Genomic DNA, 21414 nt, shown 5'->3' with positions numbered 1-21414 from the left:
GGTTAATTGTCTAGTAGCGGTGCATTTAACCGATTGGTGATAACCAACCACCGAGAGTAAAAGTGAAACATAATCCAGGCATGACTGCTCTCAAAGCAGCACTGCTACCAAAGTATCTGCAAGGCCAATAAATCGCCGATATAAAATCCAGATCGAAAAAACAGCAAAGAACATTTGCAAAAGCATTTCCAAGAAAACAATGAGCCTTACCTAACAAGAGTAGCGTCTTGTTGCCTGACCACAAGTGCCCATTGACCCCCCAGCAAGCACATGGCTCATCCTCATGGTCTCTATAGTTCCCAGCTGCACATCCTTCCTATTGGCTGAGGAGACAATGAGTGAAACAGAAGCATCCACGAAGAGCGCTGGCGGCTCTTCAGTAGCGAGGTTAAGAGGCTCAGGGGTCGGACCCCGCAGCCTGCAAAAGCCCCTTGTATTAAATATCACGGCTGTAGAAAACAAAGTGAAACGTTCGTGCCGGTGGCAGGTGCCACGCGCAGGCTCGGGTTAGCGTAAATAAATAAACACGAGAAAGGAGGGGGGGGGCTGAATATATACATTAAACTCACTGGCAGACAAATGTTCAGAATGAAAAGAGATGATATTGATTATAAACATTGAACCAAGATAAAAAGTGTGACAATGTTTGGGTTTAGCGGAAATAATAAGCTTTAATCAAACTACATTACATTGAGTGTATAAAAATAACACCGTGTCAATATCTCTCAATCCTGTTGACCGCGCTTCTTTCCAGTCATACGTCGTCTCTGCCATTTGCTGGTCTTCTTGGCACTGATTTTGCTTTCTGTGACTCTCTTGTCAGTCTTGTCCGTCTGCTGACCTCGTCCTCCTCGTCCTCCCTGCTTTCGTTTTCTCTTCTTGCAGGTGAAAGAGTTAAGTGTTGATGTCAGCGAGCGGATCCTGAATAATAGGGTGACGGATGGACAAAAGTGCTTACAATGATTTCAATATACATATTAGAGTATAATGAGTAGAAGCCTACTTTTTGTTCAAGATTGGATTGCCAGCCTTTTTTGGCATTGTCATCAGTTTCTCCTCTTGCTCCTCATTATCATTTTCTTTCGGTTCTCCGTTGACCTAAGAAGAAATCAAAAGACTTCATTTAAATGTTAAGGCTGTCAGTCAAACAGACTTGATGCACACTCAAGTTGGTGTGTTGACCTTATTTGTTACTCGTTCAAGCAGGTGATTGTTGGTGAGGTCCAGATCACTGATGGTAGTCACTGTGACCGTGTGGTTCGGATGATCAAACTGAACAGACTCTGTTGTATTGGTGATCACATCTTCCAGATCATCTTCACTTTCCTCTGAACAATAAACATCAAGTTAAAGAAATTTTGAAAAACGCATGTCTGCTATAGACCATCTAACTCACCAAGTGCTTCATGTCGCTCCTTCAGCATTTTCATATATTCCTTATGCCTCTGAAAGACAGTTATCAAAGTCACACCATTTTGTCTTGAGTCAACAAAGTTGTCAACAATATGGCCTTTTGCTTGGCACCTACCTCTTGTCTGACTCGGTTCTGTTCATCCTTGATCTTCTTACGTATTTCTGCTACAGCTGCTTTCCTCCTTTCCACCTTCCGCTTATGGAAACCAGTGAGATATTCCCTGACAGGAAGATGTACCAACACAATGAGTATACTTTACAAATCCAATATAAGCAGTGCGTAAAAACTAAAATGTATGATAATAATAATTACTAATGCTCGCTTTGACACTAAGATACGTTCTGAGAAAATGTTTGTTTTGTTGTCACAATTTGCAGTGATGTACATTTACACGGCACCATACTCGAGTTGTTTTACCTTTTTGAAATAATAATAAAATCATATAAAACGTCATTCATAAAGATTCAGAACTTAGAGCGCGTACATGCAAACACACCGCTAGTGATGCTAAGAAATAATAGGGTAAACTTACGCTCTCTCTTTGTCGTCAAACATTACGACGCATTTATTTTCCCTCTTCTTCGACCCAGGCTTGAATTTGGCCTTGTTGGGCACATTACTGTTCTTTTTTCTGTTTTTCATTGTTGTGTTTGCTTACTTTCCATGCGCATGTGAGTCGGCTGTCTGACGACTTCCGGTGCAGACGGTGTGACTGCGAGCTCGCTTATTATGTCCGACTGAAAACATGCGAAGAAAGATATGTTCCTGCAACTGTAAATACGTACCCAAAAAATTACAATGCAACATGTGTACACAATTAGAAAGCATATGGAGTTCTCACAAAAATAAATCAAATGTAGACAGATAGCAAATACTTAACCCCCCAAAAAAATCAAAATCAACGCATACCATTTGCTATTGAACCAGGAAATGTATTGGTCTAATTCATTGATCAGATAAAGTCCCAATGATCATCGTCACGCACACATCTGGGTGTGGTGAAATTTCTCTCTATTATTATTAAATTAATACAATTTGTTTTAAGATGGCTATATATATATTTTGCAGGGTAGGAACAAACAAGAACTACCACCACCATCACATTTTTTTATTAAAAAAAAAGATCAAAATAGTGAACAAGACTGAAATTTGGAAAGTAAAAAGGATATTGACAAAAAAATGTAACATAACATCAGAAAAGCTGTAATAAACCCACCCTATCCATGGCATTGCTGTTCTTTGTGCAGCCAAGAAAGAGAATGATCTGCCTGGTTTGACCTGTAAGAGAATTTTCTGGAAGTTTGCTTCTCTATTCTAAAAAGAAAGAAAACAGCAACAGTAAGCTTTTACACAAATCTAAAATGCTTGTTCTATGTTTTAAATTCCTCACATACACACAAATTTTGACTTTCCTCCCCTCCAGCAAAGGATTATTCTTAAAAAGGATATAATTAAATAAGACACAAAAGCAGGAATGACAGCACCTTGTGCAAGGCAAAAACTACAAATTAAAAAGCAAACAGCTTTAAACAATTTCTAACATGATTTTAAAAATGACGTGATATAGCAAAATAGTTCTGTTTAAAATAATAATGTTTTGCCTGAAAAAAAAAAAAAAAAAGACATCAGACAAGATAAAACATTTCCACCGTAGCATTGTTGCACAAGCATATATTTTACATGAAACAAAGGTTTGCATTTTTTTTTTCCCCCCCGCTCAACGTAATTACCATCGAAACTTAACTCAGCGAAATATTTTGACATTTGGGGCAAGGTAGCCATAACTGCTCCGCTGATCCAGCCATTAAAACCAACCAGACAGTGGCGATTGTCAGTAATGTCTGTTTCCTCCGACGCTTAAATCTACTTTTAAAAGTTAGTCTATTTTGTATTTACAACCGAAATACAAACTGTTAATATTCGATAATCATACATGCACTACAATATGTATGTATCAACATCCTGTATTCCCAGCAAGTTGCCCTTGGTCGTCGCGACACCTTTGTGATGTACTGAAAGCTGCACGCTCTTACTTCCAATTCAGAATAACCGACCTTGTGTTTTGGGTGTTTTCTTTTTTCCCCACAGTATCAACGCACTGTGACTGAGGTAGATATAAAGCGACACTACTTAAAATTCAGCGTAAACCAGCTCGTCTTCATGTGTATGCATTTTACAGCCCTTCGAATTGAAGCTGGCAAACAGATTTAGAAATTGCAAAGTGGCATTTGCAGCTAAACGACGCACCTCTGCGAATGCACCCATTTGAAGTGATTTATAAACAGGTCCCTTTTTCTTTGGAAGCCCCATTACACCTGATATTCCTGTTACGCAATTTAAAGATGAGGCAGTGAGCCAACTTTGTGAATGACCAGAAGGTGGCGAGATTGTTCTAAAGCTGAGCACTGGAGAGATGATGATGATGATGATGATGATGATACAGGCTTAAAAATGGAGGACTGGAAGTTAATGAGTTCTATCGACAGAAGTGTGTGTTCAGGATGTAACGACGGTTGTGCCACCGCTCAGGCGCAACAGGATCTGTTGACAATCTTGCAGGGATCGCCGATCTCCTACCCGCTCCAGCGTGCGTTTGGCTTCGGCCAGAAGGTGGGCACGATGCCCGGGCGGGGTTAACAGAGGCATGGGTAGGTGGCCGCAGGCCAGCAGAATGGCGTGAGCCCGTTCCCTCTCACCCTCTGACATTGGAAGAGGGAGGACAAAATAGAGATCAACATTTTGTTCATCGTTTTTGTTTTGTTGTTTGTAAAATAAATCACATTCCTTTTTTTTTTTATCTTAACAAGAGGGGAAATGCAGCAGACAACAAGGCAAAGATATTCTTCACCTGCATTGGGGAGGCCGTTGGACCTGCGTCGCAGATTGTGATCCAGCAGCTGGTGCGTCCTTGTGGGACTGGCTCCGGCCATCAGCCTCACCGTGGTCTCGTGGAGGAACAACTACAAGCAAAAGAGTTGTGGCTTAAATACACCTGGAGCCAAAGAAAGTCATGAAACAATATGAATGTCATTATTCTGAACTTCTTGTCACCTTATGCTGGGCCTGTCTGGAGTATTGCGTGAGCTTTCTGAGCGCACTGAGGTCGTTTTGAAAACCAGCCAACTGCGAGGCAGATGCTGGGCCCGGTTCCCCATTAGTGCTGCTTCCTCGCTGCCATAAACTGGTCCTCAAGGTCAGTAGAAGGTCGCATACCAAGAGCTCCATCGCCTTAGATGATAAAGAAAAGATTTTAAACTGGTGGAATTTTTGGAAAAAGAGAATATTCAGTTCGAATATTCGTTATTTAACATCCATTTAACCATTTATGATGCAACTGTTTTAGATATGATTTGATATATTTCTTTTGTGGTTGGTGCAGGAGCAGCGTGCAGACCTTGGAGGTCTCTGTAATGCACTGCAGGTCCATTGCACTTGGCTTGAAGATCATGCAATGCAACTACAATGCACCACAGCCACCTCCCGCCATCTCTTATCGCGCTATAACATCCACCGACCAAACATCAAGCAATTTAACCAGAAACCCAATAAAAATAAAAATAAAAACTCCTTACGAAGAAGAAGATATTTATTTGTTCTTTACCTTGTTTAAGCCATCCCCGGGCTGCCCAAGCGGTACTGAGATGCTGGAGCGCAGGTAGCTGCTTGCTTGGTCACAACGAGACAGGCAGGCTGATGTTCCTTCTCCTTTTAGAGGTGACAGACTCATCTGAATTGACTTGCAGAGTGACTGCACAGCTTTGGGCAGAGGGTGGCTGGAACCAAAAGGAGAAAGAGGAAAAAGTTCATCTTTTGGACACATCTGTAATAGGTGGATACAGTGTGCCAAAAAAAAGAGGGCGAAAGTAGTTGCACGCTGAACAATCTGAGAGCACTTGATGACCTCCCAAAACGTGGCCACTTACTCAAGAGTGTGCCGTGTCCTTGGCATCCGCTCTGCTTCCACCAAAAGAGACCTCACAGTGACATCATCACCTCGAAGCCAATAGATGGTAGCCTTTAGGACCAACGCCCACCACCGACACATTGGATCTCTCACTGCCAGACAAGAAAAAAAAAAAAAGGCAATGTAAAAGGGAGGCTTTCAAAACAAAGCAGCAAACATATCTTTTGATTCCATCTTGAGATTTGAGACGTCAATATTAGATTAATTGCACAATTTTTACAGCCAAAAAAAACCCTCTAAGAATTTCATGAAGGAAGTTCAATTCAGTTCAAAAATATCCCCAACGAGTAAGTGTCAATATTAAATTAATTGCGCAATTTTTATAGCCCCAAAAAACCCCTCTAAGAACTCCATGAAGGAAGTTCAATTCAGTTCAAAAATATCTCCAACAAGGAAGTGTGCTATGTCAAACACCTGATGTGAACGTGTGACTGGGAGGAGTTGAGAAGGGAGGAGCAGACGGCGAGTCCTCTGTACATTTATTCAACTGTTGCAGGAACTCAAGGGCACTGGAAAACTCTCTGGAAGAAGGAAGCAGACGAGTACATAGTTGAACAGTCGTGTCATTGTTTCACACTCGAGTGAATTAGTGTTGGCAGGGCTCCTGTCACACCCAGAGCTTGTTTTGTGTTTGCACGCTTCAAAGTCATTTTGAGGCTGGATGAGGGTGTGAACGGCTCTCTCCAACAACTTCCTGCAGAAACAGCGGTGCAACTGGGCGACTGGGTCCGCTGGAAGGCAAATATTTACAGTGTTTCTCTTTTCACAACCAAATGGCGTTATTTCACATCAAATGCTTGGTAACAAAATCCGACTTGAATCAAGTTTTGGGGGGGGTCGTTTGTACCTGGGTCTCTCCGCGACATGAACACACCTTCGCTGCTCTCTGACTTCAATGACCAATCGCAGCTTAAAAAGAATTGCCGGCCTAATGGGTTGAAGAGCCAGCGCAGGCAGTCAGGGATGTGCTTTGCGTCACATTGATTTGCAAGGCTCTCGGCACAGCTCAGTAAGTATCCCTGAGAAGGAAAAAAAAAAAAAAAAAAAAAAAAAAAGGTGTTGTGTAAGTTGAAATCGATACAATTTTAAAAAGACAAACATAAGGGTACGTACAGGCAAACAGGTGATGTAGAGACCAGGTACAGTGCGCATGGCTGCGGCTGCAGTCACGTAGATCTCGGTGAGTTGAGCGGGGGCCATCTTTCCTTGGGCGCTCTCGCTGAGGTTGACGGCACTCAGAGACAGCGACAGAGCCCACCAGCTGCTTCGCTGAGGTAGCTTTCCTACAAATCACAAAATGTGCACAATTGATTGTTCGTTTTTATTGCGATTGTTTTTTTTGTTTTTTTTTGAATGACCATTCCTACACTTACCTGTGAGTTGCAGCTGGCTCAGACGATGGTATACCAGGGCTGCATCCTTCGCGCTTGTCCTCGCCTCGTCCCCCTCGTGTTTGCCTCTGATTTGGTGAACCAGCCATCCGAGAGGGGTTGGGCGATGTAAACAATAGCGAATCACATTCCAGGTCAACGAGCAGACTAGATCCAGTTTGGTGGAAGGCAACGCTCTGGTCAAGATGGACAAGGAAGTCTCTAAACTTGTCAATGCTGCAGCATAATCTCCCTATGACAGATGGGAAATAGAAGAAAGTTCGAAGAGAGATGACTGCAAGAGCAAAATGGGTTGGAACGCATCATAAAAGTACCAAATACGTAGAACGGCCATAAAAAAACGAAAATATGACTTCATTCGAAATGTACTCACTCTCTTGAGGTGAACATCAGCTTGCTTTCGGTGTCTCCAGAAGGACACCGACTTGGGGGAGTGAAGGGGCGTGACAGGTTCCCAGAGGTAGAGCACCCATACGCAACCCCAAATTGCTCCCAGCCCACTCAGCATCCAAACCATCACCCATGGCAACAGACAGCGCAGCCAGGAGGCTAGGATTCAGAACGAGAGAGCCCAGACAGGGAGATAAATGTCAATCAGATTCCATCTTCGTCACAAAAGCTAGCTTTTATTACCCAAATCTTGAGTGGGGCCCGGGAACCAGAATAGAGATCTCGAAGGTCCGTGCCCAGTAGAAACACTCTCCGAGGTCTCAGAACCCAGCAAAGAGGGCAGTGGGTTCAGGGAGAGACAGAAGAAGGTCAGGGCACAGAGAAGCAGACGAGAGCCATCCATCACTCCAACAAAGTTAGGAGAGTCTGGATCACACTTCATCTGGGATAAAAAAAAAAAAAAAAAAGAATGACATAACGTTAAAGGGCAACCAAAGACAATAGAATAGAAATACCATGATTGTCCAAAAAACGATGGACCCAAACGCCGTGTACATTACCTGATCGTGATCAATTAAGGGGCTGCTGGGCTCAGAGTCCACATTGTAGGGTGAGAACTGTTGAGGTGAAATTGAGCCCAAGTCGGAGGCTGGAGGTGACATAATTGCAATTTCCTCTTTGGTCTCCATATCCTCAGACATTGTCACTGGCCCTGAGATAAACAAAGATGTTCATCATAATGAATTTGCTATAAGCAGTTACTAACTTACTGTTCTTCTGGTTTGCCATCTTGAGACTCAGATTCTCCTGTCGAAGTTTATGATTGACCTGTTTCAGGTACTTAATGTAGTCAATGGCTTTACTCAACACTCCCGACTTATGCATCTGAAAGCAAAAATGTAAGGGGGGAATCATATTTGATTTCATCTCCAACCAACATTTGCAATTTGGACCACTTGCGATACACTCTAATAATTAGGAACACTTCCTATTTGTTCAGAAAATCAAAATTTCACACACAAAAAAAATATCTCAAATCACTGACCTTGACGTCATTGCCGACAACCAAGTCTCTCAGCTCCACAATCTTGTCATTGATGGACGAGCGGTACCTCTTTTCAATGATGTTGTGGGTGGTCCTTCTCTCACCCTCCTTCACCACCCCTCCTTGGCACAGCCCGGCTGCAGTCAAAGCGTTTTGGTCAATGCCGTTGGTGCAGTGAGAGGAGCCCGGCTGCAGGTGTTTGATTGTCAGCTTCTCTCCGCGTCCCAGAACAGAAGTCAGGAGGCTGCTCCCCATCACTGCCTACAGACACAAAAGCAATTGCTCATGGCATTGCAAGTACTAATATTCACTCGAATTCTGACTACGCTGGTGGTTCTAATTGACAAATTCTGGTTGTGTTGTAAAAGCAAAAATCAAGCCCTGTAGTGACAATTAATCTTTTGGGTGTATTACCGGGACTTGCGTGGTCAATGTGGTGATCCCTGCTGGGTTTGGCATGGTGGATAGTACCAGGGAATCCGTCTTCAAAATCTGAGGCTGTTGAACCAGAACCTGTTGAAAAGTACCAGCACAAAATAAAAAATAAAAAAAAAACAGAGCTTGAAGAGCTGACGTGTCTCAATCATCTACTGATGACATGAATAGCAAACTCGTTACCTGTTGCACTTGCTGCGGCACAGCATGGACTGTAGTGGGCGCTGTAGAGAGAGTCTGAATGGTCTGACCATTTGTCAGAAGGCGCTGTTGAATTGTCACCGGTTGGAGTTGGGGTGTTGTCACAATGTTCGGCACCTGTGGTTGAAGTACTGGAAGAACATGAGAAATGGAAAAATAAGTACCGGTGCTCGGTCAAGAGTCAGATTGGAACTGACTAAATAAGAAATATTGCAACAACATAATGACAGGATTGTTTAAAATAACATGTCTTTGTCACCTGAGAAACCAGGAGTTGGGCTCTGGTGGTAGATGACTGGGTTTTGGAAGAAACCCTGCCCAGCACTGGTGGCAATCATCACCGTTTGGGGCGCAGGTGTCTGGATGTGAACTGGGAATCGCTGGGTTTGCATCTGCAATGTATAAGGTGGAAAAAAAATGCAGTTTGGTCCTAGGAAATGAGATAATTTCTTTAAGGTGTTTAATAATGAACTAGTTCTCTGTTTAAAAAAAAAAAAAAAGGCCATTCTTCACCTGGCATGAGTGTAAGAAAATTTGTCAAACCTGAATGGTGGGTTGGGCCACCAGATGGGGTTGGATGGGTTGGACCACCTGAGGCCGCGGCTGAAGGGGCGGTGGGCTGCGGGTCACCTGATGCTGTACTGTAGATGGTGTGGCTGTGGCGGGCGACTGAGCAGGAGAGATATTTGGGGGGAGGGAGCCAGACCTGGGCGACAATGTCGGGGGGGCAGAGAGACCAACGGCGGAGTTGTGGTAGGCAACTGGGTTTGATGCTGGCGCAGAGCCCGAGTTTTGATTGGCTGGTTGAGGGGTGGTGCTTAGAGTGTCCAGCTCCTCAAATAAGTCGGGTTCAAGCTGGAGCATCTCTGAAGAAATATGAAGAGAAAAATGTTTGAGGATACATCAAGATAATTTATTGCATATATAGAAGATGTACAGTATGTTAGCATCAATTGATGACCCAAATGATCAATGCATAAAAATGTTTATTTATTTTACCATAAACTATTAGCATAAGGAAACTTTGCAAATACTCGACCTATTGTGACAGTAATATCGGTGAGGACTTTGTACGTCCTTGAGTAAAAGTGAAAAGCATTACTCAATCATGAAGTGTCTCTGTCGGTGCACCTGAAGCGTGTCAAAGCAGTTTTTACGGCAGAAAGATAAGACATGAAATAGCAGCCAATGTTGCAGATCGGCACACGTACATGCAGACGCAGCTTCTGCTTTTGGCCTTGAAAAATTATGTGCTGATGGCCCACAAAGACAAGCAGAGCTATAAAAGTGGAATTTCAGTCTTGATAAGTTTGTGGTGCTGATGTAGTTGAAACTTAATTGCTTCTTGAAGCTTTAAATGGAATTTTAATATATTATATAGGAAATATTGGGATGCGCAACAACTGTTTCCATTGACTCCCCGAAATATACCAAGATACGACTTGTGGGCCCGATTGCGTAACCCTATTTCTAATGCAGCTACAAGTAAATGAGATAATTGTTCATCCTTGTCCATAACCATTCGTATGAATGTCAATAACAAAGTGTTTTATTTTTCTCCAGCTTCAGATATGTTGAAGTCTTCAACCCAAAACTCCAGTGAAGTGTTTATCATATGTGACGAGGAAATAATCACGAGCACTCCTACCTGCCAAAATAAACCACCAGCAACAACAACAACAGAAAAAATGCATAGCAGTTTGGGGCGCGAACCTCATGGTTGAAATCCTGCCAAAAACGACATCAAGTCATTGTCATAAATAAGCATGGAGCATTTTGACAGAGTGGAAAAGGGGTACGGCCTTTATGGCAACCGACCAGAATTGAACCCTTCATACCAACAATTCAGCGTTTGCCACCATTTATTCAACTTGGACACTCAAGCCAAACGTTTTTCATGTATTGCAGATGAACACATTGATGCTGACAGATACACAAAACCAGGCATGAGTGCACCTTAATAGGGGGGAAATTGTTGGGGCAGACAGACAGACAGACAGACAGACAGACAGACAGACAGACAGACAGAACAAGCCAGCTATAGTAGCCCCCAGATGCCGCAGACAATGAGGATTGGTGTTGTGGGCTTCTTGGTGAAAAGAAAGAAGCTTATGCAACTGTAGTCCCAGAGAGAGTAATTAGGGAGCGGGACAAGTGCATACGTGCGTGTAAAATGGTTCAACAAAACAAGTATCAAACTTTTTTTTTTTTTAAAAACAAACATGATTTTAATACTTTTATGCTCTTAAGGATATGTTGGACTTCAGTGCATCAATGCTAATTTCAGTTCGGCTATCTAACCCTGACTAACACTGAATTACACTGATGAGATAAAAAAAAAAAAAAGTTGTTTGAACATAATGTTTGATTATAAAATGTTTAGTTTTTGTTTGATTCGTGTGAGTTTTACAGTTAACCTTAAGTGACAGAAGTGACCAGAAGTGACAGAAGAACCTTATTTGCAGAAGTGTGCATAGTGTGTCTTCTTTTCCTCAAAGTGATCTTATAGAATAGTGTTTTATTTCCCAGAATAGCGTAAAGTGTGTTTTATTAAATTTACATTTATATGACGTTTAAATGTGTTAAAAGCGCGAGTGTGGGGGGTGTAAAATTACACGTGGAACTGGAATTAATGCCATGATAAATGGGGGTTCACTGTCATTCATTTAAGTGGTCGGATATCTTAAATCATCAATGCATTTGAATGACAACATGCCTAATACCGAATGACATCTTATTGATTAACCTTGCTATAAACGACAGGAAAGATAAAGCCGTTTTCTCTATTTATTAGACTGCAATAAATGCCAGACGCGCTCAGCTTCTTACGCTGCTCCAGACTCGCAAATGCCATGCTTACCAGACTGAGGGGAAACTGGACGAATAAAGCCAAATAAACACAAAGACGGTTTTCAGTGACATGACAACTCACCATAGATGTCCCCTACTGTTAATCCATTTCCAAATTCCGCTAAAGGCTCCATTGGTGCCATGTACTCTCCACAGTCCATCCTTGAACGCCGTCACCGAGTCGCCTCTCGGATAAAACAGGACTGTCGGGTACAAATGTCTCTAAGTGTTTAGTTATTGTATTCACAAGTAAAAGTTGGACAACCCCAGCGCCTCAAAAGAGGCAGCGGTCTACCCGGCTATACTCATATAAAATGATATTTCCTGAAGACGACGCCATATTGTTTTGTCGTTACGTCATTCACAAACAGACGCGGTGGTTTAAAACGGGTTCAGATTGGTCCAAAACAACGTGTTGTTGTCAGCAGACCAGACAGGATTGACCAATGGCAAGCCCGCATTCTTCATGGCCTGATAGTACGTCATCAGAAACTCATGTGTTATTTCAACAAACCCCGCCCCTAGCACGCCCTCCCGAGGAGGAGTAGGGAACCGCACTTGGCAAATGTAACACATTGATAAAATGCTTATGTCCCATACATAGAAATTAAAAATAGAAGCGGGGCGCCTGAATAATTTCCGCCTACTGATGACATGATGAGTTTAATAAGTTTCATCATTTAAAACAACATGAACCTTCCATGTTGTAGCTTGGATTCCCTTGTATAGACGGAATACTAGAAGATCAGATGTCTTGAAAAGTGCATTTACTTGTTTTTTTGGCATCATACAATCCATCACAAATAAAGGGTGAATATTTTCATTAAACCCATGGGGATAAAGCGATACAGAAAATGGATAAATGGATTACAGTAATAAGGAAAACCTACTTGAAAACAAGAACAAAAATACAGAAATGTACTTAACGAATAAAATCAGTCATTTGATAAACAGAAATTTATATAAAGCCTAACTATCCCTGAAAGGTATTTATCAACTTCCAGTTTTTTTTTTGGGGGGGGGGGCACATTCATAACACATTATTTTCTCAAATCAAGGCAATTTTCATATTTCAAAAAAAGCAATGTAAGAAAATGATTTTAAACCTTAACCAATCTGGCACAATGAGAAAAACATAAATGCCCCCATATTTTATCATGGGTTAGAAGAATAAAGAGTACTGTGAGGAAAGTGGACTTAAAATAATTTTTAGAAACAGTCACAAAAACACTGTTAGTGTTCATTTGTTCCATGACATCTCATAAGTAGACTTTTGTGAGTCTTTGTTTTTTTCTATGACCACTTTCACTGCAAAACTCGAGTTCTGCAAAACTGCTTCTGCTGCACACTTCGAAATCCCTACCACTGCATCGAGACCAGTATTTCCGGCTGCAGGAGCAACAGGGGGAACTTGTGCAGTGGCCTGAACTACTTCTACCCCTGTTGTAGCAAAAGAAGCAGCTAAAGATCCAGCTGAGGTTGGGCCATTTTGCCCTGCCAATGGAGCTAAACCACCGTTGGCTGCGGCCGCACCAGTCCCAGCACTCAGAGCCGCCCCTACGCCCAAGGAAGCCCCCACAACTACGGAACTCGCGAGAGCAGTAACTCCGACACCACTAACCACCACAAGAGTATCCAAAACGCCCTCTTTCACACTCTCTGCTTCAGAGCCAGCAATGGCTCCTATCAAACCGCCGACAACTGCCCCGACACCTGCCCCGATAGCGGTGGTTCCCTTGGCTGCGGCAACTACGGCGCTCACAGCTCCGGCGCCAGACGCCCCGGTAAGCTGAGCAGCAACGAGGCCAACGGCACTCCCGGCAAGTTGTGCCGAGAGGGCAGCTGCAACGGGGACAGCGACGCCAAAGGCGGCTCCGAGTATCAGGCCTGAGATGCAGGCAGCCACTATGCGCTTCAATTTTAAAGAGCGAGCGGCATTTTGCGTTTCTTCCCTTATTGCTGCCTCTGCCTCTTTTTCTTCCCTTATTGCTGCGTCTGCCTCTTCAAACATAGCGTTGGTGTAAAACTGTGTTTGGCTCTTCTTCACCATCTCGTCCACCTTCATCATGAGTTCTTGAACCTGCGTCGCATTACCGTAGTCTTCCTCATTGTTAAACACGTGGTACCTCCCCCCGCACTTGTCAATGAGCTCTCTAAGACAAGCAGGACTCTCTTTCAGGTATTCGTCAAACTCCATGCCTTGAAGAGAATCTCCCTTGGTAAAGAGAACTATTGTGTGCTTTTTAACAGCGTCTTCTCCAAAAATTTTAGCCAGATGGATGACAGCCTGGGCCTCGTAATCTGTGTAACGTCCAAGGGGCACTACCAAGAGAAAAGCATGGGGCCCAGGATTGATAAATTCGAATAATTTAGCAATTTCTGTCTGAATCTCTTCCATACTGAGGTGAGTGTACCCAAAGCCTGGTACGTCAACCACCGTAATCTTCCTCATTCTCTTCTGGTCATCACCAACGGCACGCTCAGTGCTCGCGGACTGGCATTCCCGAGTCACTGAGCTGGGACTGAACTTTGCCAGGAACTCTCTTCGCCCCAAGATGGTGTTTGCAGATGAGCTCTTGCCATTTCCTGTGTTCCCAACCAGAACCAGCCTTCTTTCTTCAAACTCCGTGATGGTCATCGTGTCAACTGGCTCGTGCTGTTCTCCACTCTGTAATGGCAAAGCTGCACAAAACGTGTTAAAAGTCGTTAATATGTGGAATGAACCTGCCGATTGTAAATGTTAGCATGGGACAACATGCACTTTTACTATAATCTGTCACAAATTTGGATCCAGCAGTTTTGTGTACAGAAATCATATAAATCAAGTTTTAACCATCCCATGTTAGACTTAAACATTATAAATTGATTTCTTCAAGTATTCCTTAATAAATGTCAGGAAATGGGAGATTGTTGCACTTTGAGGGAAATAAAAAGCAGTCTTGCTTACACAAGTCTTCACGTGAAAAAACCCAAAGCGTGCTTCCTCCAAGCTGTTTGCTTGTCACTTGAAGTTTACTGCAACATTAACACAATTAAAGAAATACGAATTCAACATTGTACAGGCTGGGAATAAATTAGCATATAAGTACTTAATCGGAGTAGTAATATATACAAACAGAGCACATAAAAAATAATCCCAAACATTTCATGTATAATATTTTCTCTACTCTGTGGAAACAATGATTGGAGTTTGGTGCTTTTTTTTTTTTTTTTTTCCTATGTGCATCAGCCAAGCACCGCGCCTTGTCCTCGGTGAACCACATTGCTCAAAGATCAGATATTGTCACATATAAATCTGCGCATTTGCGAAAGGTGAAGCGCAAAGTGACGAAGGATAACTGTCAAAATGATTGCGCAATGCACGCATAAACTTAAGTCTCCTTAGCCTCCCCAAAATACTTCCAAATTAAGTCTGATCAAACTTAAAATGGCAACTCTTGCTGGTAATATCGAAAGCGAAACGAGCCACCTTGGGACGTAGCAACTAATATTATGTCAAAAGACACTGCGATCTCTCAAAATGAAGGCACATCATTACAAATGGTTTCAAATACTTTACCAAGGTCTTGCTATGTCGACTAATGCCAGTAGTCAACACTGCTTGCAGGTCGTTTGAAGTGAGACTGACGATGTTTGCGTCCTCGACTTCTTTCGATGGGTGATCGTAGTCAAATAAGAAAAGAATTGGGTGGTCCACCCACCCCTCGACACACATTGGCTGACAAACAGGGACATAAACGCTGTGCCAGGCCAACAAGTTTAGTCTTAAAACGTATCCGTCACTTTTTAATTCCATTTCATCTCAAATAAATGGCTTGTTCATTCTGCGGCGACAATATGCAGAGATACATTTGCACATTCGAATGAGATTCGGAATCGAATGCATGAGCTGAATGTTTACATTGGTACTGTAGGAAATGTAGAGGTAATGTAGATTACAGTTATTCAGATATGCGTTATATCATAAAAGTAGTTTTGGTAACCTAATTGAGCTACAGAATGGGTGGAGGGGGAAAAAACACAGGCTTGTTGTAGCCTTTCACAGTATACATTGGATCTCACCCTGCTGAAAAAATGAATTCATCAATAATCAGCATGTTTGAAGTTGTTTTTTTGTGCTCTCGCCAGCAAGTCTAGCAGCAAGTGCACAACAAAACTGCCAAACACCCAAACATTTGACCATTTGAACAAATGCTGTTTTTTTCCCTTGCATGGGAAGTAATGTTGTGGCTGGTGTGCATATTTTAACAGTCAGAATTATATGAATCCAAAATGGAAAAATAATACTGTCCAAACAGCATACTCAGAGAAAAGGTGTGCCCATTGGTTTCTTGTAAAACAAAAGTGAAAGTATCTTCATTGGATTCTTGTAAAACAAAAGTGAAAGTATCTTCATTGGATTCTTGTAAAACCAAACTGAAAGCAAAAGCCTTGTTGTTTTCACTCACAAGACGAAAATGTAAGATGCATTTTTTTCAGACCCTTCATGTCAGTTCATCAGAAATAGTCAATGAGGTTTGCTCTAATTGATATTTGGCAATCCGAAGCATACGGACAGTAATGCTACCCAATAGAAAGTCAATCTAGACAAACCAGCACAATCTGGTGGAAGGCTTCGAAGTAAATGACATACATGAACCTCATTCCAAGACACATATTTAAACCTTATTGTAACCTTAAATGATTGATGATAATCTCATAATAAATCAAAGAGTACAGCGATTCTGAACCCCCCCCAAAAAATCACTTTTTTTAAACGTCGATGTTTTTTGTATGATCTTCCTCGATACACGTCTTTCGTGACGGCCACTTTTCTTACTCTGGAATCAGAGTCTGCGAGGTAAACCTTTTTGAATTGCTCGTTCCCTTCTTATTTCACGAAGCCCGGTTGAGGTATGTTGCTATAGCTCGCTACGGGAGCGAGATATGCGAGGGCCTTTTCGGATTTCTTTCCTCTTTTCCTCCTTCCTCCTCCTCTTCTCTTCCTCCCTCAGAATCTTCTGGAAGGCCTCCGCAGTGTGAAGGACCTGAGGCCGTAAGAATGAGACGCCTCAGATAAATTTCCTGGGTATAGCGGTCAGGTAAAAACATACATCTGTATATATTGGACGGGCTCTTGTTTGTTTTGAACAGCAATTTGGCGGTCTCTCCAGCAGATGGCGATCTTATCTAAACGCACTGTATAAATAAGAATTTGTATCGTTGACGTTTTACTTACATCATCTCTTTCTGTCCGGTAAGGGTTGATAAAGTCTGGAGATTTATCTATTATTCCCAGTTCCTGCGACATCTATGAGATGGGAGGAACAAGAAAGTACAGAGGAAAGTATTGTTAAAATCAAAGAAATAAAAAGAAAAGATATATTGGGGTTATGCAGCTGGTCTGCTTTCTATCAGACTCATTCGTTCATTTTCGATACAGTTTATTCATTTCAGGGTCGTGGGTGGGTACTGACAACTGTGCCAAATTTGAAACAAAACCTCACTTCATGCTGCAATTAAAAAATAAATATATATGTATTTAATTTGGAGATCTTACCAGTGAAAGGACATGTTGATGGGCTCCTCCTGTGAAAACTCCAGTCTTGTTACAAAAATTAAGCCCCCAGCGAAGCAGTCCACTCCAGTCAGCGTTCCGGTCAAAATAATGGTGAACAATGCGCGGAAAGCGCAGCGCCACGTCGCCAAAAAATGCGGTGTTTTCCACAATGTGGGAATAAGCTGGAGAGAGTAATTGCAAGCGTGTTAATCAAAAGAAATAACCGAGCCACCGCTGATAAATGGCTCAGAGTAAAGTGATAGATGAAAGGGTGTGAAATGCAGATTTTTGCGCGGTAAAATGCTAACACTGTGATGGCCAGCATAAATCAATGCTCTGATGGAGGAGCAAAAAAGGGCAAGACTGACAGAGGTATTGCTTTTGGAGAAACCATATGTCCTTCAAATTAACTGCTGCTTGAAAGTTAAACAGTGAAATCAATAAAAAATGTAAAGTCAATCAATAAATGAAAATAAACGAGTCAACCAAAACAAAGCATCAAACCTTCTTTGATTTTATCATCCAGAGGGAACGGATCACTGGGCTGCATGTTGGCCGAGACCAGGATTTCTCTGGAGTCTTCCAAAACCTGAGAAAGAAGAAATTTACAGTAGCAAATGCTGAGGAGCAACTTCTTTTCCCAATTAATTCAGAAAGAGGAAAACATGTCGTTAAGATAGAATAGTTTCATGCTCTCAGCTCAAGTTCAGTTCATGTGAGTTAGTGCGAGTACTTCCAATATGAAGGCAACTGTCTGTCGCTATCACACATTACCTTAAAAAGGCCTTTGAGCATGATGTCGATGATCTTATATTGCTGGTTAATATCGTTCAGTTCCACCAGATTCTTCAGTGCGTTGAGCTGATCTTTTCTTTTTGTCTCAAACAAGCGTTTATCTAGTGAGGGAAGTTCAGGAAGAGGGAAAAACACCTGTGGTCCAAAAAAAAAAAACCCACATCCAAATACTTTGCGACCTTTGGAAAAATGCGCCAAAAAGAAGGATACAGATCTCAAAGTTTGTGTCGTGTTTCGGTCTGTGTGCGTCAGTGTCTCCCGAGCCGAGGGAGGCGAGTGCCGCCGCCAGGAACGTCACACACACACTCCGCATGGTCAGTAGGAGGTGGCGGGATGCCAAAAAAAAACTGCGTGGACATGTCAAAGCAGAAAACTGTTAAGTTAATATGGAAAACCAGAGGGTACTCGTTTAATCCCCGAGAACATTTTGAAGTCTTATACTGCCATCGCTTCTCCCTCTCCGCCAGTCCAATTGTTTCGCCATCCACAGCAGTCGATTTTGATGTTCGGCTGCTACGTTTCCCTCCCTCAGAGGCTTTTTGGAAGGGAGGGCAAGAAGATAAATAACTAAAAATAGAGCCTCATCAAATCAAGATTTTATGAGGGCAAAATCCTGACAAAAACAAGAGCAGGAAAAAAAAAAGCTGAAGAGGAAGAGGCTGGCTGGACTATAATTCACATTGCACATGAATAATTTAGCAAGGGCACAATCGATGCACGATGAGAAGGTTAGATGGAGGTGACTAGGGTGGGCCGAGAGCACCACTTTGTGAAGGGGATTAAGGTAATATTTCTTTTCTGAGACGGAGTGAAAATAAGACGTGGAAATTATATAAAGCAAGTTGCGAGATAGCTGAGAAGTAACAAGAGCACCGGGGCATTGTAGGAACGGGAAAGTGGGACGAAAACATGACTGATGGATCTTCAGCTCATACATAAAGTCTCTCCTCCAAAAAAAAAGAATAATTGTGGAGTATACAGAGAAGACTCGGCTAACAAGGAATTTAAAATGGACCGGTATTTCATACTCATTGAATAACAATGATAGGAATGAAATATTTATCATGAAATCTAATGATTTTTTTCAGTGTATAAAATTAGCATAAATAGAAGAATGAAAAAAAAATAATAATGATGAAAAAAGAACCAGTTGGTTTCAATGATACCGAATAGCTGGTGATGACATTTTTTTTTTTTTTTTTGCTCCTGCCCTTTGTGAGACCGTGCGGTAAATATCCCAAAGTGGTGCTTGTGAGCTTGAACATGACCAAATAATTGCCAGGAAGAGGAAGACTTGCCTGTTTTTTTAGATGTACAGCAGCTGGCTGTATTATTTGAGATTCCTGAACGACTCGGGCAGAAGGTTTGTGTAGTTGTACGACAGATGGTTACAGGCGAGATTGTTATCACCGACGGCACCGTTCAAGGGACTCAAAACAACCGTAAAGTAGGTTTTTGCTAACAAAGCTTAGTAACGCAATTACCCGAAGCAAGTATTTGAGATTGGATCGTTGACAGTCAGCTGTTTTTGTCTCTATGTGAAGCACTGCAGTGTCCATCATTCATCATGTAACCCAAGATTAACATGCAATGTTTTGAAGGAATATTTAACATTTTTAATAGTATAAAATCACCTAACATCAACACATAAAAAACGATAAGGCACTCACTCAACTTGAAAATTAAATCAACCCCTATTTTAAAACATACTGCACACAAATAACACCATCTATTGATCAATAAGATGAGGCTTTAGTCAATGGAATTCTCAAATTTGGATAAAAACACTAAACCAAACATTTAATGAAAATAAATGAAAGTTTTGAAGTTGCCCTGCCAGAGCAAGTGCAAATTGGTGGGTTGAATACAATTATGCCTTCGCGTACTAATTTCGAGAGATTACAAGGAAACAGAATTTCAACTGAATTGAATTACATCAGAAAAATTGGTGTTCATTGTGTCTCCATGCTAGATTCTCTTCTCACCTTGTTGAACTCTGCTTCAGCTGCTGCTGCTGCTCCAATTCAGTGTGTTTAGCTTCAAGGCCAGTGGAGTGTGCTCAAGTCCAGGGGATGACAATCTCCTGCGTTGCAGAAGCTTAGGTTAAATATATATTAAGTGGAATTCAGAAATGTCATTTTTCTTTTCTTTTTATATATATATATATATATATATATATATATATATATATATATATATATATATATATATATGTATATATATATATATATATTATATATATATATATAATATATATATATATATATATATATATAGGTAGGCGGGTTACACACTACTCGTATTGTGTGAAATCCCTGTGATTTCAAAACATGCATCCAATATCTAAAGATGCAAAGCCACTCTGCTACTGTTTACTCGCAGTGGATTTTAAAACTAGAAAAATAATCAAGTGTGGGAGGCAGCCAAACGCTCCACATCCATTTAAAGACACGCAACTGAGCCTGGAGGTGTGTGTGTGAGTGAGTGAGTGAGCTTCTCATCGTGGGGATAGGCGCCAATGTTGATCAGACAGATGGACAAGCTTGAATCCCCATAGTCTTTGATGTCTTTGTGAGCAAGTTTCATCTTTAAGGAATGACATCAGTGATATCTTCTTTCCATGCATCCGCAGTACTATGGCCATTCAATCATCTGGACCGATGAGTGTAAATAATGCCAATGATGACATCCACTTATCACTTGACTTATTACAAGCTGTCCTAAGTATCTGCACAAATGTATTCGTGTCAAAATGAATGGGATAGTTTACAAATCATCGGACCTCTTAACCAGCACAGATGATCAGACCAATAAATGAAACTCGCTGATCACTCACCCCGTTGACGCGAGAAATGCTTCTTTTAGAATCTCTATCCGCACTAATGTTGAATTTCAGCACGGCGAAGTGCTCGGCTGGACAGTCACTTCATCCACGATGATCCTCAAGTGGAAAAACACACACTTGGCTGCAGTGGTTAATATACATCCGGACAGCGCTTGCCGCTGCTCCACTCTACTGATGCCACGATCGCACCAGCAGGCTTCCCTGCGAAGAATGACAGCAAACGGACACTCGGCTCAGGCGACGGTTTCGTTCCGGAGTGGTTATAGGAAGACACCGCCAAGGAAACGTTCCGTTTCCGCACGGCCATTTCCGCTGAATTATTGAGAACATTATACCAAAATAAAAGATTATATTTTGGTATATCATTTCTGAAATTACTTGTAATTTTTCTTTAAAAAATTACACTGCTTTTGTAGTGGAACGTTAGTCTTTTAAGATCAAATCTATAATTGGAGAAGAAGTTGCTTTAAAAATTACAATTAGATTTTTGTCGGACCCGAAGAAGTCTGACAGTCCCCCATTGGTTCCTATTTCATTTATAGTAC

The 21414-nt window shown here is 41.8% G+C and overlaps 4 protein-coding genes across 6 annotated transcripts; all 4 read right to left on the bottom strand.

Annotated features, from left to right (window-relative positions):
• Positions 1-637: 637 nt before the first annotated feature.
• nol12 (nucleolar protein 12) lies at positions 638-2771 on the bottom strand. The gene is made up of 7 exons (XM_085933885.1): positions 2631-2771; positions 1947-2151; positions 1529-1634; positions 1397-1445; positions 1183-1328; positions 1004-1098; positions 638-921 (listed from the first exon to the last, which is right to left on the bottom strand). The coding sequence occupies exons 2-7, from the start codon at positions 2054-2056 to the stop codon at positions 726-728; spliced, it is 702 nt and encodes a 233-aa protein (XP_085790011.1). The 5' UTR covers positions 2057-2151; positions 2631-2771; the 3' UTR covers positions 638-725.
• srebf2 (sterol regulatory element binding transcription factor 2) lies at positions 2508-12066 on the bottom strand. Its single transcript, XM_085933884.1, has 20 exons — positions 11773-12066; positions 9384-9706; positions 9100-9232; positions 8823-8971; positions 8619-8717; positions 8205-8465; positions 7930-8044; positions 7720-7871; positions 7403-7601; positions 7143-7318; positions 6752-7001; positions 6492-6661; positions 6226-6397; positions 5992-6109; positions 5793-5899; positions 5338-5470; positions 5016-5187; positions 4466-4642; positions 4263-4374; positions 2508-4113 (listed from the first exon to the last, which is right to left on the bottom strand). The coding sequence occupies exons 1-20, from the start codon at positions 11849-11851 to the stop codon at positions 3911-3913; spliced, it is 3300 nt and encodes a 1099-aa protein (XP_085790010.1). The 5' UTR covers positions 11852-12066; the 3' UTR covers positions 2508-3910.
• A 376-nt stretch (positions 12067-12442) lies between these two features.
• Positions 12443-15396, bottom strand: LOC147044557 (uncharacterized). 2 transcript variants are annotated; one of them, XM_085933314.1, is made up of 3 exons: positions 15250-15396; positions 14638-14705; positions 12443-14372 (listed from the first exon to the last, which is right to left on the bottom strand). In XM_085933314.1, exon 3 carries the CDS (start codon positions 14326-14328, stop codon positions 12931-12933), a length of 1398 nt encoding a protein of 465 aa, XP_085789440.1. In that variant the 5' UTR covers positions 14329-14372; positions 14638-14705; positions 15250-15396; the 3' UTR covers positions 12443-12930. The 2 variants fall into 2 exon arrangements, with proteins under 2 accessions (XP_085789440.1, XP_085789441.1); XM_085933315.1 differs by lacking the exon at positions 14638-14705 and having other exon boundaries at positions 15250-15395.
• Positions 15397-15448: 52 nt separating this feature from the next.
• Positions 15449-21390, bottom strand: ccdc134 (coiled-coil domain containing 134). Of its 2 annotated transcripts, XM_085933317.1 has the most exons (9): positions 20861-21390; positions 20010-20104; positions 18469-18559; positions 18235-18371; positions 18004-18125; positions 17734-17818; positions 17230-17411; positions 16909-16980; positions 15449-16717 (listed from the first exon to the last, which is right to left on the bottom strand). In XM_085933317.1, exons 4-9 carry the CDS (start codon positions 18335-18337, stop codon positions 16592-16594), a joined length of 690 nt encoding a protein of 229 aa, XP_085789443.1. In that variant the 5' UTR covers positions 18338-18371; positions 18469-18559; positions 20010-20104; positions 20861-21390; the 3' UTR covers positions 15449-16591. The 2 variants fall into 2 exon arrangements, with proteins under 2 accessions (XP_085789443.1, XP_085789442.1); XM_085933316.1 differs by lacking the exon at positions 18469-18559.
• Positions 21391-21414: the final 24 nt, after the last annotated feature.

Source organism: Syngnathus leptorhynchus, chromosome 16 (genome assembly GCF_054491065.1).
Source record: "Syngnathus leptorhynchus isolate UIUO chromosome 16, UIUO_Slep, whole genome shotgun sequence".
Classification (NCBI taxonomy): Eukaryota; Metazoa; Chordata; class Actinopteri; order Syngnathiformes; family Syngnathidae; genus Syngnathus; species Syngnathus leptorhynchus.
The sequence above is the reverse complement of the archived record's forward strand: the minus strand, read 5'-3'. Positions and strand labels throughout refer to the sequence as shown.

Bases quoted from the DNA above. Each gene is read 5' to 3' on its own strand.
- ccdc134 (XM_085933317.1), bottom strand. From the start codon at position 18,337: ATGCGGAGTGTGTGTGTGACGTTCCTGGCGGCGGCACTCGCCTCCCTC. The intron at 17,819-18,003 runs GTAATGTGTGAT...CTTCTTTCTCAG, and splicing joins TGCTCAAAGGCCTTTTTAAG to GTTTTGGAAGACTCCAGAGA. The intron at 16,981-17,229 runs GTAAGATCTCCA...CCCATCTCATAG, and splicing joins ATCAACATGTCCTTTCACTG to ATGTCGCAGGAACTGGGAAT.
- srebf2 (XM_085933884.1), bottom strand. From the start codon at position 11,851: ATGGACTGTGGAGAGTACATGGCACCAATGGAGCCTTTAGCGGAATTT. The intron at 7,602-7,719 runs GTAATGTACACG...TTTTTATCCCAG, and splicing joins CCTTAATTGATCACGATCAG to ATGAAGTGTGATCCAGACTC. The intron at 6,398-6,491 runs GTACGTACCCTT...TTTCCTTCTCAG, and splicing joins TCTACATCACCTGTTTGCCT to GGATACTTACTGAGCTGTGC.
- nol12 (XM_085933885.1), bottom strand. From the start codon at position 2,056: ATGAAAAACAGAAAAAAGAACAGTAATGTGCCCAACAAGGCCAAATTC. The intron at 1,635-1,946 runs GTAAGTTTACCC...TCTTCCTGTCAG, and splicing joins TTTGACGACAAAGAGAGAGC to GGAATATCTCACTGGTTTCC. The intron at 1,099-1,182 runs GTCAACACACCA...ATTTCTTCTTAG, and splicing joins TTGAACGAGTAACAAATAAG to GTCAACGGAGAACCGAAAGA.
- LOC147044557 (XM_085933314.1), bottom strand. From the start codon at position 14,328: ATGACCATCACGGAGTTTGAAGAAAGAAGGCTGGTTCTGGTTGGGAAC.